General features: G+C 37.5%; 2 protein-coding genes across 7 annotated transcripts in view; one reads left to right on the top strand and one right to left on the bottom strand.

Moving 5' to 3' along the window:
* Positions 1-20150, bottom strand: part of LOC145947640 (uncharacterized) — a 189224-nt gene that overhangs the window by 4096 nt on the left and 164978 nt on the right. The gene's annotated exons all lie outside the window — the stretch shown is intronic.
* Positions 1554-18520, top strand: LOC145947578 (uncharacterized). Of its 2 annotated transcripts, none has more exons than XM_083057375.1 (8): positions 1554-2323; positions 6659-6819; positions 9592-9749; positions 14399-14555; positions 14638-14934; positions 15482-15795; positions 15870-16216; positions 16312-18520. In XM_083057375.1, the coding sequence occupies exons 2-8, from the start codon at positions 6666-6668 to the stop codon at positions 17096-17098; spliced, it is 2214 nt and encodes a 737-aa protein (XP_082913501.1). In that variant the 5' UTR covers positions 1554-2323; positions 6659-6665; the 3' UTR covers positions 17099-18520. The 2 variants fall into 2 exon arrangements, with proteins under 2 accessions (XP_082913501.1, XP_082913505.1); XM_083057379.1 differs by having other exon boundaries at positions 1555-2323; positions 15894-16216.

The raw sequence follows: 20150 nt of genomic DNA, 5'->3' as shown, positions 1-20150 counted from the left end.
TTCCTACCGTGCGCTTTGTTTCCCTTAATGGATTTCGCCGTTACGAAATGTGAATAGGACAATTTGTTCCGTCTGGATATCCGCCAGTGTGACGAACAACCGAAATTATGCGAATCCACGCTCCTTCGAGTCCACATTACATTTATAACTACAAAATTTCTAACAGCAAAAAGGGCTTGCGTCGAAGCAGAGATGACATTGTAAAACAAGGATAGTCGAGGTCGTTGCTTTTTTGGTAATTATTCTCGATTTTTTTCAGTAATTATTACTATAAGTCGCGAAGTCAATTATCGTGTTAATCAATAATTTTTCAGCTAATTACAAAGAGTCTCGCGTTAGCTAAAAAAAAGTTTAGAAAATTGGGAGTACTAGAGATGCATCTCATTAATCTTTAACACGCGAGACTTCAAGCATGAAAGGAAAGCGTATGTACTTCGATTGTGTGTTCGATCAAACGCAAGAGTCGATACGAGAGACGCGGGCATTAATTTAACCAAAACCGACGACCCTCGCAAGGATCGGCGGTTCGCAATGAAAGAGAGAATCCGATTTCGTTCGAGGATACGAGGATACTGGGTACGGAACATTAGGGGACTAATTTAAAGAATAGAGGGGGAGGCTGCCACGCTTAGGACGAAGATAACTCTCGGGTGTGGAAACAGGATAGGGAATACAGAAAAAAGGAGGAAGGGAGGGTGAAACCGGGGTGGTCTATAGAAGATACGAGAGATCGCGGGATGGAGCGAGAGCAGAGTAATCAATACGCATTCACACGCGGTGCCTAGCATACCCGGTTTCCATAGGAACTGACGCCCACGCATGCGTCGGTCCATGGTCCATACGATGCTGCTGTACCAACGAGATCGTATGGAAGTCCGAATCAGTCTCGCGCCAACCATTCTGTGCGCGAGAGACGAGCGACGAAGATCGGCGAAAACATGAAAAAAATGTTTTCTCATGTCAGAATGACACACTCAATTATATATATATTATAAATTTTTATATTTATATACAATCCTGCTTTGTAATTAATTTCGCTACTTCTTTCGATGCAGCGCCTTAACGACTCTGAAGGATAAACGAAATATTACATATATAATATTAATATTCATAATTTTATTTTAATATACTAATTAAAAAACAATGAAAAGAAATGAAATGATTTTATATTTAATAATTTCTTACGAGACACTTAAATAATTGTCGAATTTTCGAAAAGCATTCTATATAAAGATGGGCTGACAAAACTGCAGAGAATATTTATAGCGGGCAGTCGACGTGTCTGTATTTATGTTGTTTGGTGAACGATCGGCGTCTCCGGCGTCTAAAGCACGATAAACCAAATCGTATGTACGTCGGGGGGATTGTTCCCCCGACGACGGTCATCTTGGTCTCTCTATCGTCGTCAGTCGAAGGGTTCGTTTGACGCGACGTTCGTCCAACGGATGTATTCAACCCTCCTTCCTTCCCTTCGGCCACCCTCGACGAAGAGGGGACGAAGAGGGGACGAGGGTTGCTGGTTTCAACGCGCCTGCGCCGAGTCCCCAATGACGGACTCTGCTAGGTAGGTGCTCGACCCGGACGCAGTTTGGGAGAAAACAAGCGGCGGGCTACCTGCTGTTCTCCGGGTAGCGTGGGCCCTTACCTCGTAGAATCTCGGCAAATGGGTAGTTCAGTCAACGAAAATTAAGAGGGAAACGCTGCGGATTCGGTGCGGCTAGAGAGAGTAGTGTGTGATTCCCGATAAGGAGATGTCCGCGAGGTGGTACTGAACGAACGATAATGATACGAAGCTTGGGCGCAGCGAATATAATAGTGCGAAAAAAACTGACGTTCAATAATACTGCGCGCGACAAGTTCGTTGAACCCTTTCGCGAATCTAGGCAGTTGCCGCGGCAATTGATTCGAATGCATCATCTCGAGGGTGATCACTGCAGCAGAGGGTGATGCACACATCGAGTGATCAATTCGGATTCTGCGTACGCTTGTACGCGCCAATCTTTAGTGAACGTTGACTTAAGATCGTTCAAGGGACTTTTCGTTCCGCCTCGAATATTCCGGCTTCAGCGGAACATCCTCCGAAGATCTCTGTTGATACGTGCGTTTTTGCTCGCTCTGTGTCGTGTTGTTTCCAGTGCAGCTGGATGCAGTGTCGAGGAAGGCCGTGAAAAAGATGTATATTTGAAGAGAGACGGAGGGGAGGATATTACGCGATTTCTGTGTAGTGCGGCGTGTGCTTAGCAGCTCTTAATCGTCGATTGCATGTGGGTCACGAGTTGCATTTGCCACAGCTAACGAGATAGAAGATTTACCGAGCCAAGAGGTAAGCCTGTTAACTGACGGCAGCAAAACTGCTGATGCAAAAGCGATTCGTAGAATAAGATGGATTCGGGTATAAGCAAAAAAAGGAAGCTTTGCATATACACACAACACATGCGCGAACAAATTAATCTCGTCGATGTATAGAGTAAGGCTCTCTCAGTCAGATTAATTTTTAGATTCAATATTTTCAAATTAATTCGATAAAAAGTTTCGCAATATAAAATTAATTAATTTTTTGTCAAAGTTCAAGAAAGAGAAACTTATCAAAATTTAGACTTATCCAAATTTTTCTCTATTTTATCCTATAATCTATCTGTTCTTCTATCTTTCAGAAGAAGAGAAAGACCTTCGAAAAAATGTATTGGCCGAAGGAAACATATGTATATATTGTAATTAATTTGATTTGAGAGGAGGTTGATCATTTGTAGCAGTAACAAATCTGAAAGTAAATAATTACTTTCTTTGAGTCTTTGAGATATTTCTTTTACCGAGTGACACAGAAAAATCTACTATGCGAATTGAATGATAAAGAATCTCAATAAGAAAAGAAAGACTTTGTAGGCAGTGATAAATTTTCATCGCGGCGAGTCACGTGTCTAAAGTATAGGTACTTGTAATTTACGGTGTCCTTAAAATCTCGTAGGAAATCAATGTACTTCATGTACCAGTAGCTATACATTCCATAAACGATGTCATATGCAACTTAAACTCTTCTTACAATGCATATAATAGCAATGAATTAAACAAGGAATCTCTGCTCTTCTATAGAGAGAAGAAATTTTATCTCCAATCGGTCGATAGAGAATAACGAAATAAACGCACGTTTATTTCAAGACTTTTTTCATATCAATGACTATATATAAATATACAGTATCGTGAAGTAAACTTTGCAATTTACATAGGCTGTGCGCGTACGCTACTTGAAATTTAAATAAAGCACTAACGATGAGCGCGTCCCTTAAGATATGCAGCAGATTAGAGGCTGTTCTTTCCGGCACAAAGGGATCGGTAATGAGAACTACCACAATGTTTGCACAAGAATCGCGCTTCTTTTACCCGCGGTCCTTCGTGGGTTGCTCGTCACGCAGGGGCGTTCGCCCTGTCGAATTGTTTAAAGGAGAGAGCGTTTATGTAAATGGCTGCCAAAGTAAACAAAAGAATTGTGACAGTATCGATAATGAAGTAGTGACATTTTGAGAGATACTAATTTGCATAATTAACGAGCTTAAATTAAATACACACTCTCCGTGCATTAATATTCAAATGATTTCTCTGCGCATCATATTATATATTTATTGATGTATAATGCATTGCAAAACGATAAAATGTAAACCTTGCTTATAAACTTGAGTTTTATTTTTGTATATGATCGAATTTACATCTTATTAAATTTCTAGAGAAGTACTCGTACACAAACATATAAAAAAAAGTCAAGTGTACTGTTTTCATCTCCCTTGAAAAGGAAAAAACCGACGTATCGATCGGTCTCAGACTTCATCTCCTTGACATTCGATGTCGAGCAAAGACTCGACTAAATTTGGATCCCTTCCCCTTGCCAGCTCTTTAACTCAACTCTCACGAGGGTAACGTCGTTGAAAAGGGAGCAAGTCGTGTGCGTCTTCTATGCCTGCGTGATTCTCGAATTTAACAATAAGTTGTTCTCTTTGCGATTGCGACATTGTTCTCTCGTTAAGAATCAGAGGATATTTATCAATTGTATAGATAATTGTGTATTACAGCGTGGCATTTCTCCTGACGAGGGACTCGTTCCTTCGGTGAGACAATTTCGAGCTTATATCGCTTTGCTTTCGAAATGCATTTACTGTATGAATATAATAAAATTCGCTTTATATAATATCTTTAATTAAAATAAGTCTCTTAGGCGGTTTATAACAATATCGTGCGTTTAGAATATAGCCTTTAGATATGATCACGCGGATTTGTAATTATTCAACGTGTCGCGAATATCTTATTTAGTACGCAATTAAATAATTAAAGATCAAATAATTAATTAAATTTAAAAAAACGATGACTCATGGCTTTTTATTTGCTCGTTGGTTTTATTTAATCTTTTTGATGTAGTGGCACTTTATTTAAATATTAACACATTTTTCAATTCTTTCAGTTGACGGGTTTTTAATTATTTTCGCTTGTAAAAGAACATTTTTCTATAAATTTCGAGAATTTTTCGCGTCAATCAAAATCAACAGGCATTCGAAACCGAGATTCTGACATTTCGGGTGGAGTTTTTCCGAGGGGAAAAGATCTTCGAGTTTTGTTTTGCGTATCGTATAAATCCCGAAGTCGATCCCGTGAAATCGCTGAAAAATTGCCGTGACGCATTTAATCCTAGCTTTTGGACCGAGCTTTCCACAGCGAGAGGGTGCAAAAAAGCCGATGTCTGGCTCGTTCTGAAATCTGCGAATGGGACATTATCGCAGGCATTCTCTCTCCCCAGATCGATGGAATTCGCCGATATATCCCGGATACGCGTATGTGTGTATGTGTATGTGTAACAGCTGCTATAAAATTTTTACTCGCGATCGCGCGTATATATATGTCCCGTATTTCGAGATCCTCCTATAGAAAATAGGATATGACGCGTTGGCTCACTGATCTGTGAGAAATACGAGATAAAAGTCGATCCGAAAGATAAGATACATATAAGGTAAAAATACCAATAGGAATTGAAATAATCTGAACCGCTTCGAATCTTCGAATATCAAACATTTCGATAAAAGGAACTGTTTTTACAATACGGTTACGATATCACGTTTAAAATCTTTTGGTATTTAATTTTTACAACTAGAAATGCAATCCTCTATATTTTTTCTAAGAAAAAAAAATTTATAGCACTTTTTATAATACAATTGAGAAATAAAACAAATTGTCTCAACAGGACTCGCAATTTATGCTCTTCCTGTGCGCAGGAATCTTTTTTCCTCTTCGATCTGGCAAGTAGACCATCCACTTGTATGAAACAAACTTTCCCATTGGGGAAAGATTGCATTTCTATCGCGACGGCTACCTCGAATCGTATTACCTCACGAGAGACATATGTATTTGCGTATGCGTGTTCGGTAAGTGTTAGGGTTCTTCGTTTATTCCCGTGAAACTCAATTTCACAGCTGCTCTATAATTGAATCTGGAACGCTGGCGCCGGATATAAGCGGAAACTTATAAGGCCAATGTCGAAGGCCAAGCTCACTTTCTTCGACTAATTGGATTTTATGTAGGCTTCTGCACGACGGATATCCGATCATCGAATATCAAGGCATATTTTAAGGAGAAAATATTATATTTTCTTTAATTTAATTCTAATTTAATTCACTATTAATTCGTTATATCAATTAAGAAGCATAAAATGTACACATTTTGCGATATAAATCGCGATATGTATTTATTCAAAATGCGCTAAAAATCTCGGAAAAGTTTTCTATAGCTAAAAAGACGTTTGATAAATCGAATAAGGAAACTAGGAACGCAGAAATAGATTATCTTGGAACAGATGCGCGAAAGATGTGTGTTACTAATGTAACAGCGTCGAGGGAATGCCCAGTGGCGATCAGCAAATCCCCTCGCTTCAAGGGAACAATCTACAAATCGTTGCACCTGACGCCAGTATTTCTCGAAATCTAATCAATGTCTTATTCCCTACAAATTATGCCGGAAAGCAACATATATCGGCCCAGTAAAACGCGAACGGCGCGATAATGGTCGACGGAACTCCCGGACAGATCCGATTAATTATTTATTATTTGTCTCGACTAAATATTTAGTCTTGATTATGTACCCTCCGCGAAAATTCGAGCTTCTTAGATTACTCGGAATTGCATGCATACCGTAAATGTCTCTCGTTATATATACATATATTACCAGTCCGAATACATTAAAATAAAACCTACTCATTACAAAGATAAGCATAAATTATATCAAGTCGTTCGTTATTTAAATCAGCATGTATAAAGATCTGATAAAAAGTTTGATAAGGTGTTTAATATATTTTATCTTTATTGCTTCTAAAAACGACTTTCTTTTCTCGGCAATAATTCTGCAGAAAGGAAGAAACGCAGGAGAATAAGATATCAGGAAAGACTAACAATAAGAGAAATCAATGCTTATATAATTATACAGCCATCTCTCTCAGTATAAATGTATCTATTATAATCTAATTAAATTCTCCGAGTCTCTTATAATTAACTTAAAAGGAGCATACAGCATTATTGACATTTTTAACGAAGGATATTTGCAATAATAAACGCCTTTGACGGCGATTCTTCTATTGATCGAACATATCAATATCTAAAAAGCGATATTTATGCACGCTTTGTTTCAGGGAGAAAATGTGGAGCTCGGTTACCGCGGCCGGCACTGAAAATGGACCAGCACCTCCTTCGAGGAGCAAGCATAGCGCCACCTTACTTGCGGGTCACGTGTATCTTCTCGGAGGTAGAAATGGAAATCTACCGCTCAAAGATCTCTGGCGATACAGCCTTGGTAAGAGTCTTTAAAAATGTCTTGCACTCATATATATTGATTCTTATACTATTTTATACATGATTGCATTAATTACTGGATCTTTATAGATAGTTGTTTTGAGGTGGTAAAAAATCCAGGCATCAGAAGGTATATATATCCTCTATTTCGAAAAAATAATATAGCTAAAGAGATCCGGTTATTAATGCAATTATATTAATAATATAAAAATCATCAAAAAAATATTTGAGAAGGAGAAAGAGAAAGAGAGAGTAATACGACACTACTTCGAGTGGTTCGAAGAGCGCGATACAATACGAACATCGTTTCTCTGGCCAACGGCACCCCATCTCATCCGTCGACGCACCCCGAGGGTGCGCGACGGAATTTGAACGAGGTTCAGTCTGATCAATAATGCACCATTATTAAAGCCCACGTACATCAACTAAATCCGGACGGACGATACTCCACAATTATGTGGTGTTTCCACGGAGATCAGACATACGCGAATTAATTGCGCCCGCCAGCCATAATCGGTGGCTTATCTACGTGACAGGGGGAGAAAGAGCTTTTTCCACCCAGTGTTCCGTTGCTTTAAGCCATTCCCTATAAGCATACGGGAAGAGTCAGATCTTATTTCATTTCCAAACAATTAACGTCTAATCGCGACTTCCTTTGCGTGTCATCTATAAAAACGTGTATTCGATAATAAAGAACGAATTGTTTTTTATTTGTAGTATAATGCTCTGCGAAAAATTATAAATATTGATCCCCTCGAAACAATCGCGAGAGCGACGGTGATTTATAAGGTACAGATTTATAATATGTAGCACGAATTTGCGCTCGCGTGCATACTATCAGCGGAATTCTTAATCAGAGGGTATTGTTTGACCGTGCTTGTTCGGGTGAATATTGAAGTAGCGTCGAAAGGGTTGGCGCTTCGTTTTCCCGGGTTAAACAATGTGTTCCCGACTATCGCTACCCCTTAAAGGCCTCTAGTTTTAAAGGCCTGTAGTTTTGCCTCTCTACTCGATCTTACAAAAATATTGTGATAACTCGAAGAATCACGAGAGTACTCTCGAGCGGAAGCCAGTTTTTGTTGCACCCTCTTTTTATCATTGAAGTAGTCGAGGAATAACTGGAGGAGACAATTCCTTGGGGATGGGAAGAGAGAGGCGTGAAGAGATATCAAGAGAGATGTAAGAAAATTTAATTGATAGAAGAAAAAGAATTGTTCGAGAAAAGAAAGGAGAAGAGAAATATAAAAATTAATTTAATGGTCGCGCGTTACAAATAGTTCTGTTTTTATAAAAATACAAATTAAATTTTCTCTATGCAATATTCCTACATATACAAAATATCTTCAATATTCTCGTTCAATGTTCTGAAAGTATATCTTATCAGGAGCTCTATTAGCTCTAATAGCTAAATTGTTTGTACAAAAGGCACGTAAACCCACTTGTTCCAAAATGCCGGATCTCTCCTGCATCAAACATGCTGCAATTTCGCAGCGCATGCTTTTAGACAAAAGAAGGTATTGTTTCACCGGAGAAGCTAGATACGACACGTGTACCATGTAATCAATGTCGGGCATCTGTAGTATCCTTTTAGCGACACTGAAGGTACTTGGGTCGACACGTTACGGTTCTTATACGAGTCTTTGTTCTCGAGCACGTTTCGGTGAAAAGCTAAAGTTAAAGCATTCGCGGATATCCAATTAGATAATAGATGTCAGTACGAATATTGCTTACGAATAATACATATTTTTTCGTTCTTTATTTATTTATTATTATATTTAATAGATATTATTTTTTCTCTCTCTCTTTCTCTCAAGAAGTGGTCTCATTGTCAGATGAATAACAAAGATATGAAATGAAAGGAAAAGAATGAGGATTAACGGAAAGAAATATATATAATAATATGAAAGATTTTAAAGGATGCACAAAACAGATGAGAATATAAAAATATTCCTCCTAAAAAATAATTTTATTTAAAAAATACTAATATTTAATTTTTAAAACTCTCTTTCTCTCTCTATCGTCCCGAATAAAATTTAAAAGAAGGCATAAAATCAATTGAATACACGAACAGGGGAAGAAAATAATTGACGAGAGTACAGCGATATTTTTAGTTTCGCTCCGATATTCAGTACAGGAAAAGGAATATATTTACTCTTATCCAACATAAAAAAGGCAAATTTATGCGCTCCTTTGTCGAACTTCCTTGCTTTTATATTTCCTGGAAGAGCGCTGGTTTCCTTTTTACGATAATTCTGAAGAGCGCTCAAATGTTTGTTAATTAGGTCGGGGAAGATAAGCAAATTTTTAAAAAATATTCTCTTCATAAAAACATTATGATTGAATAATTTCCTCGATTTTTTGTGCGTCCTCTCCTTATTTTCGCTCCGTTTATCTTTGTCTCGCATGCAAAATGTAACTAAATTATCAACTACGAAACTTCAGAATAAAGAAATATGCGCGTGCAAATTTATTGCATCACAAAGTACGGGAATTGGAATTATGTAATCTATAGTACACACACACATACACACACAAAAGTGTCGTGGTTCTTACTACGCTGAAAAGATGTCTTGCAACCGAAAACTGGGGCACACGCTATACGTCTCTCTGCGATAGAAGCCGGGCATTAAAATGCAACGAGAATGCATCAGAAAAACTCGCGTGTCGCTATGTTGCATTCTCGTCCAAATTGCAGAGAGCGCGCACTCTCCGTAATAGCATATAGCCTAAGATAAGAATGTCGGACTACGTGACGCATACATTTCTCTTTCAGCGGAGAGCAAGTGGGAAGAACTGCATTCAGGGGGTGAGAGACCGCCGGCTCTTCAGGAACACAGCGCGGTGGCCTATAAGGATTGTCTCTACGTTTTCGGGGGCGAATTGGGCTTCTCCGCTGGAACGGAAACACCACTCTGGGTTTATAACGTCAAGGTAATAATATACGCGAATAATATATGAGCTTCCCGAAATGTTGCATAAATGCGATCGTGCTTCCAAAAATTGACTTGTGCGAATAATATCGCGATTAAAATAAATCCTTTTTACGAGGAATAAAAATCGGCTTTCAATAACGATCGTGATAATCAGTATCGTATTGCCCTGACGAAACTCTTAATCATCCTCTCCGCGACGAGGGGGAATATCGTCATCGAGGAAAAAGCGAGAACGAAAAAAATCGCACCCTCGAGAAATGTCATTTAATCGATAACGTCAACGGCTATGAATTTTACACGGTAGTGTGTCACTTCTCCCTGCTTTTGCGATGAGAAGTGACATAGAGAGAGATGCTTTCGGCAGCAAGTGACAAGCTTTTACCGAAAGGAAACTTATCCGCCCAATAGAGCGACTCGCGCGAATCGAGTACGTGTAGAAATTCATCTACCTATATACAGTTATCCTATTGTTCTCAGCGCGATGTCAAGCACTCCTCGGAGAGGATAATAAGCGCGACGCGAAACGAGCAGTGACACGGGGTGGTTGGCCTCTTCCGGTTACAAGGGAGACATCATTTCGCGTGCGGAAAATCAATCCTCCGATATGAGCGAAGGAGCTGCTCGTCGTAGCTCGTAAACAACATAATTCAATCCGGACATTGACCGAACTCACGAAAATTTACGAAAATTAATTTAATAATTTTCTTACATAAAAAATTCATAATACTACGTACCTATATTAATTTCAACAAAGAATTTTATTTTTAAAAGAATATATAAAATAATATTATATGCAAATTGCGCAAATAATACGTTAGATATTTGTATCGCGAATAATTCCAGAGAAAATGAGACGATATTTTATTATTATGTGATTTATTCAAAGTTCTTTGATTAAAGTGGTTATATCGTGAATTGGTATATTCCCGCAAATTTAAGGGAAAGATGAAGGCATCGGTGCGCGATATTGTCAATCAACTTTGGCGTAGTCGTCTAATATTGCCCTTCGTCTCGTTTGCTAAATCGAGAGGGTGTAAGCCCTCCTTCCGATCACTGAAACGGCTATGGCGGACTAACTGCCCGGAGGGCTGCCCGTCGCCTCATCTAATCAAATCGTACGGGTCGTCCTTAACTAAATCTCGATAACGAATTCAATACGAATTCCAGACGGAATGCATTATCTTCGCAAAAATATTTCGGGCAGTACTTTATAGATACTCGTAATTTCCTCGTCTTACATTTCTAAACGAATTTGCAAGATATCGGAGGCTACAATCACAACTATGCCATACTGCATTTTCTTGTCTGGGAATTGGATCCTCCGTTTCACTCTATTGCGTTTATTTGTCGAGAGAATGTCTATGTAACGCTCCATTCATGCCTTAAGAGAATGACAGCAATGCATTGACATCGATGATGAATGAGGTGTCTCGCCGGTGAAACGCGCGGTTCAAGGCATTACTTCCAGTAATTCCAGAGATATTGGATCGCAATCGATCCGCAGAATATATAGTCGCGGTATTAGATCTCAGATTAATCTCGACGTATAGTTGATGATATCTCGAGCAATTTTCAGCTAATGGATATGTATATGTAACGAGCTTATGCAGCTATGAATTTTATATATACATATATCGTATTTTATTTGATAGGAACGTAGCGAGTTTAAAATTTCGAAAATTCCAATTTAACTTTTTTTAAATAACAAGATGAAAAAATCCAAGAGAAATTAAGAATAAATGATTAATAAATATTTTTCATTATTTATAATAAAATATTCTGAGAAAAAAGATAAATATTTTATATAAATTATTAATACAATGAAAAATTAATAAAATATATATATATATTTCGAAATATAAAAAAGAAAATCTCACAGATAATGTTATAAAATTTTATGATGATTCCCCTATTTACTTTTTTTCTGAGCGTTAACATTTTCTGACAGCCTCTAATTTCATACAATATTCAGAAAACGACCCATCTTTCGCGAGGCCTTCAAGAGCAATTTAAGTCGAGAGTGGTTTTTGGCAACAGCTGGTGTTAACAGGCTTTCTCTCCGATTCGTACCCTTGAAACCAGACAGAGTTTCATTCTCCCGAGGGTTGCGCCACTCACGTGCGAAGCATTAAAAATTAATAAGCCCGCGTAGGATGCGAAACATCACGCGTTATTTCAGCATCCTATCTGTTATTTTTTTACTTGAAGATAAAAAAAGTGGAAACGCAAACTTTTTTCTCGATTTATATCAAAAGAACTTAAACTTTCTTAAAAAGTTGTTATTCTTTATACAATAATTTCTCGCATAAAATTAAATAAAGTCATCTAATCTCATCCGTATTCCGAGTGTGCGTCTAAATTTCGTTTAAATGAAGCAAGATTGTCTCGAACACGCAACTTTTTTTCAACTATTTTAGATGTAGGTATACAGATTTTTTAAATTGGATTACCATGGTTACTCTTTTGGTCGATTCGTTTTTAATCGTTGAAACGTGGAGGAGAAATATGAGTATGTATTTTCTTCTCGCTATGTTTCTGTCTGTTCGTCGTGTACTATTGAAATCCGCGTTACACGAATGCGTCAGGCAAACCTGATTGGATAAGCTAGAGGGGTTGCTCAGCATGTTCGTGTTCTCCCTACCTGCTTTACTTCCCTGTCTCTCTCACTTTCCCTCTGTACTTCGTTAAAACACTCCCTCGTTTAAACGGCAGCGGTACATGGAATAAAACGCGCGTGTTCCAATATCTTCCATTCTCTGTTTTTTGTTATCTGTGGTTTGCGAAGACAAATTTTTTTAAGATCTGCGAGTAAGAAAGATTAAACTATTTTCCAAAATAAATAATGAGATTAAACTTTCCAGTTTTTTTTACAAACTTTTCTTGTTAAAAATTTGTATCATAAGATATCATCTATTCGCATATATGAAAAATATATTCATGACTATATCTATCTCGCGGGCGATGAATATATTTATAATAAGCTCCCTCGGAACGAAACGCTGCCATCCCTTTGATGTTAGCAATCAGAAATCTTTTACTCTGGACGCGGAGTAATATTTATCTCGAAACGCTGGATTTCGTACATGTTTATAATGTGTGTGTGTGTGTGTCAATGTAAAAAAAAAGATATAGATATAATGTTATAAAGTACGTGCCTAAAGCTGATAGATGGGAACGTGATCTGTGTGATTAATCTGACTTTTCAAATAAATTAATTTCAGAAAAATTATTATATTGGAAATTTCTATATATTTTATATCCTTATTAGAGAGCGCAAAAGTCCTTTCAAATGTATTTATAAGATAGTTCACGGTTCAGAAGGTGTTCATCATTTTTATATTGCAATCTCGTGAAGTGTTGCATTTCAAAAGAAGAATAATGCGATTTGCCTTCTAAAACGCCGGTTAATACGTTCAAATTTTCTACTAGATTAAGCAATAAATTTTTTCCCGAGCGAACAAAAGGGCGCAACCTATTGATTTCATCGATATGTGTAAATATAAAGAATATGTCGAGAGTAGTCTTTTCTGTGACATGCTTTTCATGGAAATTGTTTCAAGGTAGCAGCACGATAAAAATAAATCTGCTTATATTACCTATCATCCATCTAGTATAACGATACTTTATACATTTTTGTGAAAATTAAGATTGATATGTTCTAAAAAAAATCTTTTCACATGACATACACAAAATATGCAACACATAACTCTGCCTGAAACTTAATAAAATATTTCCATCATATAAAGGATTATGAGATAAAGAGATTTGATTAATCGTACATATCTCTTATTATATTCCTCTTTCAAGCACATATATCATCATATTTCATAATATATCCGCATTATAGTTTTAGTACCCGTGCCTTTGAATATTGCATGCATTCCTTCATCCAGCTGCTTTTCGTGACTGGATGAAAGCTTGAGAATGTGTTATATATACCAAGCATTTCAAATACTCTATAGTACTGTGTCTCTCGTGTGCAGCAAATGTGCATGTTGCAACGCGATGCACAATTTTTACATTTTAAACTCGTTTCGATTCGTATAAATAAACGCGATAATATTAACGTGATTTAATACGATTAAATGTTTATTTCGTATTTAAGCTTGTAAAAATTACGATAAAATGTCTTGTTTCGTTTCTATTAAATCATGAGTTATATTAATTACGTTATAAAAATGTGTAATTATATAGAAAAACATTTATACTAATGAGGTGTTTATATTAATAACTACTTGTGCCAAATCCTATCATAGCGTACATTTTGTATAAGCGCATAGAGAATGAGATATTTTCCGGAATTCGCATTGCAAACTGGTGGGAGCATAATTCCACATCTCTATTCAGTGGCTGCGGCAACGACGATTATTGCAGCCCCACGAGTTAAAGCCGAAGCTATTCAGACGGCAGAATTGGAGGGCCGCAAATTAGTGGTCTTTATTCCTTTTGTTGTAGACCGCTTTTATTTCATCTAACATTCACGAATAGCGAAAATGCAGAAACGTGTGAATCGTAGAATTAAACTTCGTCTATAATTATATAAACGAAAGAAAAAAATAAATTTCTCGAAATAAAAAAGGGGAATGATCTCTAATACATAATGAAACGCCGAGCTGTCTACGATTACGAACGATTACGAATTTTCAGGCGAATGCATGGAGAAAAGTGAGAGCTCAACGGGGTTGCGCAGTTCCTAGAGGCCGAAGAGGCCACACCGCCTTGGTACATCGCGGACAAATGCTTATATACGGGGGTTATCAAGACTTACGTGGCAGCTCTTCCGAATTATGGGCCTTCCATTTCGGTAATGTCGTATCTCATAAATTATTCATTCGTTAATAACGATATTAATTCTCGCAGGGGCTCTAATCTGCTCAACGTTACAGAGACTGAATCTTGGCACTTGCTCTCGTCGAGCGAGAGCGGACCGGCAGCGAGACACAAGCACTCAGCGGTTTTACACGGTGACGCGATGTATATTTATGGCGGAATGACGGATCTTCAAGAAAGGAACGACTGCTGGCGATGGGACGTCAATAGCGCTTCGTGGTCTATGCTGAAGAACAAACCGGGCCCTGGGCCTCTTCATGGCCACGCGGCGTGCAGACTGCCGAGTTGCATGCTAATTTTTGGCGGCGAGAGCGGCGGTTTGGCAACGAACGAACTTTGGAGATTCCATTTTGGTATATATTTAATTATAAAAATTTTATAATAAATGGAGGAAATAAGTATAAAACTGATTATCACTCTCTTTTTGCTCTACTAGTTGTGAAAGTTAAAATAAAAATATATATATTCACAGATTTAATAGAAATTATATCCTTTATTAGATTGTATTATAATTTTTTAAATATTATTTTAAATTTTATTGCTATGAGAAAGACAAATATTCTTGAAAGGTGCAAAAATAATTACAGCGATATAACAAAAGTCATAATAAAAAAATAATAAAATAAATTAAAAAATTTATTTAATATTTAAATATCCCAGAAAGACTCTCTATTACTCTTTTCTTTATCAATGCTATTAAGATTATGTAATTCATTAGCATATTATATTCATAAATAAATTAACTAAGCGGATTAAATTTATATAAATTCTGATATATGGCAACATTTATTTGCTGAAAAGAAGGTATCGTCGATTTAAAAAACCTATGTCGATTTTAATATCTTTTATATCTCTATATAATTTTTCACGATTTTTAATACAAATGAAATATTTCGACAGGCACTGAAACCTGGGAGAAGTTGTCAGTCCCAGGACCGAAACCGCAGCCGAGAGCGGAAAGCGTCGCCCTCGCAGTGTCCGAATTATTGATTCGCGGAACAAACATGGAGAATTCAAAACCGAGACCGAGGAATCAAAGGCCTAGGCTTTCGAGCAATAGAATGTCGCCAAACGAGATACCTTCCGCCCGACCGAGCTTTCTCAAGGAAATCTCCAAATTATCGCAAATAAATCTATCGCGGCTCAGTCATCCGACGAAATGTAGTTACACGGTTCTTAGCGGACACGACGACCATGAAGAGATCCCACAGGAGGTATGTCCAAAATAAACCACCCGAATATATATTAGACGATAAGTATCTTGTGTCAATTATAGGCCTGCGCGCAGGCAAACACATATTATCCTTTTCAGCAAGTGGATATCGAAGTCGTGGAACCTTCCACGGGGATGGTAAAGTCGCGCAGTGCCAACACGCTGGCCCGCCGAAGGCAAAAAGTTTCGGAGGGAACGGCGAGGACACTTGACGTCAGCAATACTAGCAATACTACCACTTCTGGTATGACCAGAGATCCTATTTCGGTGCCAAATTTTCGCGCTTTGACATTACCAACGCCGGTTCTCACGCCCGTAGAGGCCTCTAGATTAGTTTTCGTAGATCCGGACGAGAATAGCGATAACGAGGAGCGCAAAGATCCGCCTACATCGAGGCTCATCGAGGTTCAAGAAGAGAGGCGGTAATTATATCTTTACATAATAATTGCGTGCGATTAATCAATTCGACAAATATCGAGATTATACTACGTTACATCTGTCATTACATCTGTCACAGAGATTTCGCAGCGGTGCACCAAGCTTGTCAGCCTACCCGCGGCGACAGCTACAGTTCGCACCTTTACGAAGCCGCTCTACAAACGCCGAAGACTCCGACGACGACGAAGATTCCGACCTCGGCGTCCGTCAGATTCGCCGATCTCGAGGAGGGCGAGGAATCGACGTCGGATTACGCGAGTATCGAGGCGAGAAGTCCGGGCGATCCGCTCGCGGACGACGACTGGCTGTCCGGAAAGAGATCGAAGCCGCACAGACCGATCGTCGCCTCGTCGACGATACGGGAGGGTCAATTTGGCTTCTGTAATCCGAATTACCTCGGTCTGGACGAGACGAGGAATCATTATCACCACCATCACCACCATCATCACCATCATCAACAACAGCAGAAGGAGCAGCAGAAGGAACAGCAGCAGCAACAACAAGATGGAAAGTACGCAAAGTTGCTCAACAGTCCGCCCGACAGCGTGTTGGAAGACGAACCCGGTAGGTCGGCTTCGCAGACCTTCGCGGAGCTCTTGGAACTCCAGGAAATCAGAAGGGTGCCGCGGGCGCCACCGAAGAGCCTGCCGTTAAGTTCGCCGTCGAGAAGAGCAGTGAGCGCGTCGAGGGCTGAGAGGCAAAGGGCGAAGGTGGCAGCGGTGGACTCAACTGACGCGAAGACGCCCTCCTACGGCCCGGCGCCCTTGTACGTTTTTTTAGTCGGCGGCAAAGAAAAGGGTCAAGTCACGGTATTCGCCAGACCGGTCTCCCTCTGGAAGCTACAGTTGGCGCCGCATATCTTCTAAGGATGATTGATAGTCCGCTTTAGTTGAGTCATTCGCGCGCCGTTAATGATAAGAAGAAGCCGGATGCGAGAAGAGAGGTATAGGATAATTAAGGCAAGCGTTCGGGCAGTTCAATTTTCCTTGATGTGAGCGTTTTACAAAGATTTTTTTTTATATCATGTAAAATCGTCGCTCGATGAGATCGATTTTTCAAATGTTTATTCTCATTAATTTGATTATTGATATTAAAGTTGATTTTATATATTAACGTTCTTCTCGTTACGAAGCGAATATGTTTTTTGTATAAAATTGGTCGAGATTGTTGACTCTTTTCGTTTTTGTTAAAGTTATATGTCCTATTTGCGTTGTACTCACATCCTTGTGTAAAAAACAAGGAATCGAAGTATCGCGTTTGACACGCCAAACTAGAATAAATAGTGTTTCTGAAAAATGCCGTCTATGTATTAAAGCGCAATTTAGAAATAAAATTTAAAAATAAATTTTATCGTGCAGAAAGTATAAAAATCTATCATAAAAAGATACGTAATCGCTGGATGAGAAATATAGAGATATTCATTTTTTTTTTTTTATTTAATTATGCGCCAATAGATAGACTAATATTAGATAGATAATTATAAGTACGTATCTCTACAAATCTAAAAATTAAATTTACAGGAAATTATTTTACTGCAATATCCTTCTTATGTGCATATTATACATCTCTTAATTTTTAATATCATCATTTATTAACGATTGATAAATGTAGAAAGCGTAGACTTTTATTTTTTTTTATACAAATAACAATTAACTAATTTAAATAATTAAATAATTTTCTTATGTTTATTAATTCGGAAATATAAATGTGTGCGTCAAATCTCTCAATATATTCTTTCCCGCTGTTTATGAAATGTGCATATTTAAAATAAAACCGTGAAACACAATACTTACGAATCGTGAGTTCATATTGAACTGGCCGACTCGAGTGTTCTCAATGTGTTTTGTAAAAAGATAAATGTTCAAATAGAAGCGTAGATCAAGTCAACCGATTGTATCATCCTGCAATCATCACTGATAAAAATGGAATATATTGATACACAATCGTATCGCAATCCTATTCATTAATATCCGTCTTTCACTTTACAATATGTAATTTATTCTTAAGATGATAAGATATTAAACTTTCCAATCTAAGTCGCTGGTAAACATAAATCAAAATCGATTAGCCTGATCTGCGCTTGACTGCCATCTCGAATGCGAAAATTCAATGTGCGATAAAGTGTGAATTAGAATGATTAATGTCACATTCGTAAAAGCTTATAAAAATAGAATTGAAGATATATCGATCAGTTTACGATCGACTCGTGATTGTTGCGCTTTAGAGATTATTATCTGACCGATTCTTCTATTCTCTGCAGTAAATAAATTTTTATAAAAAAATTCTAACTTTTTTTCTAATTTGAGAGCCACATCAGTGAGCTATCACTCTTTAGCAAACCGAATTTACTGTTCTTCTATAATAGCTGAAGAAACACACGCGAGACAGAATTCTTGCTCTCAAATTAAAAGGTTACATATTGTATATATATAAATATAATATATATACATATATAGCCTAAAAATTAGCAGATAATCTCCATCCGTCAACTTTGAAAAAATGAATGTTTCAAAGATGCCAAAAATTCTTTTAAGTATTTTAAATAATCTATAATTCGCGACAAAAATCAAGACAAAATTCTATTTATAATTTTATGTGTCGCATATTTTAATGTATGTGTATTCTGAAAATCTGTGTATTTTGTGTGTATTTTACTTGTTCAAATGTTTTCTGTATTATACGATATATAACATTATAAATAGAATTCTGTCCCGAATTTTGTGTCAGAAAACTCGTAAATCGTTACTGTTAAGTACTTCAAATTTTTCAGTACGAGATCTGGTCATACCATAGATACGAAAAATAAAATTTTAACTTTTAAAATTATAGAAACTAAGTATTATTATTTATTTTATATTATACATATATTACAGACGTGATGGCGTGGCAAAGCACAAATATTATTTTCGAGATAATACTGTTTTACTAAATGGAAAGACTTGAGAGTCACTAATAAAAAAGAACGACTGTTCTAAAAGAGATTATAGTCAGTGTATTAAACGTCAGCGATTTCGCATCGATGAATCGCGAATCGATAAAATCGAAAGTCTTTATCATGATTGTATCAATGATCGTAGTAAGTTAGTTCAGTAAGCATAATGTGTAAGTAGAGCAGATATGAGATGGCGAAGTATGATGGAGGCTCTCCTGTTCGTGTAGAGTTTTTATGCCCTTAAAGGCCCAACACATGTAATCCATCCATAAGTAGCTAAGGTTGACGTGGCTTCTCAATGGGCTAGATATTGAGAGATGCTTTTATCAGTGATTTTCGATGTAATATTTAATAATCTCTTTCTTTGTGACATTTTGTACAATATTTTAATTATCATATTATTTATCATAATAATGACGATTCAACAATTACCGGGCAAGTGCAATATTAGGATTGTTTATAGAACTGAATGCGCTTAATAAAGATTTATTAAAACATCTCTCAACTGCTCATCGCAAAGCGACACAGTTATATCGCAAACTTTAAAATGTGCAGTCGCTGCTGAATTACGAAAGTTTGGTGCAAAGAATGGGTTGCTAAAAAAAATGTTGACGTATCGTTTCTTCAGGAAAGAGTCTCCCGATATCTAGTCTCGGGCCTCGAATACCCGAAAAATCAATGTTTTCCATTCGTAGAGCTAGTCAATTATATCTCAGTGTACAAAACTTAAGCTAAATGTTTCGTACTACTTCTTCACTTTACTGCAGTTACTCTCGTATAGACATTTCACCTCCGTCGACGTCTTATTTCCTACGATTTAGCGAGTCATTCACATTGTCGCAAAGAAGCTGTGAATTTATTCCACAATACACACACTAGCACGATCCATCCGGACACATAACAACGATCAACATATTCCTTCCCATGACCATCCGGTTACATCATCTAACGACGATTACATGCGACGCGCTGATTTTGCAAAGAGA

This window comes from Prenolepis imparis, unplaced genomic scaffold, assembly GCF_030444845.1.
Source record: "Prenolepis imparis isolate NDT839.2.m4 unplaced genomic scaffold, iyPreImpa1.0 SCAF_2, whole genome shotgun sequence".
NCBI lineage: Eukaryota > Metazoa > Arthropoda > Insecta > Hymenoptera > Formicidae > Prenolepis > Prenolepis imparis.
This window is presented reverse-complemented; position numbering and strand designations above follow the sequence as displayed.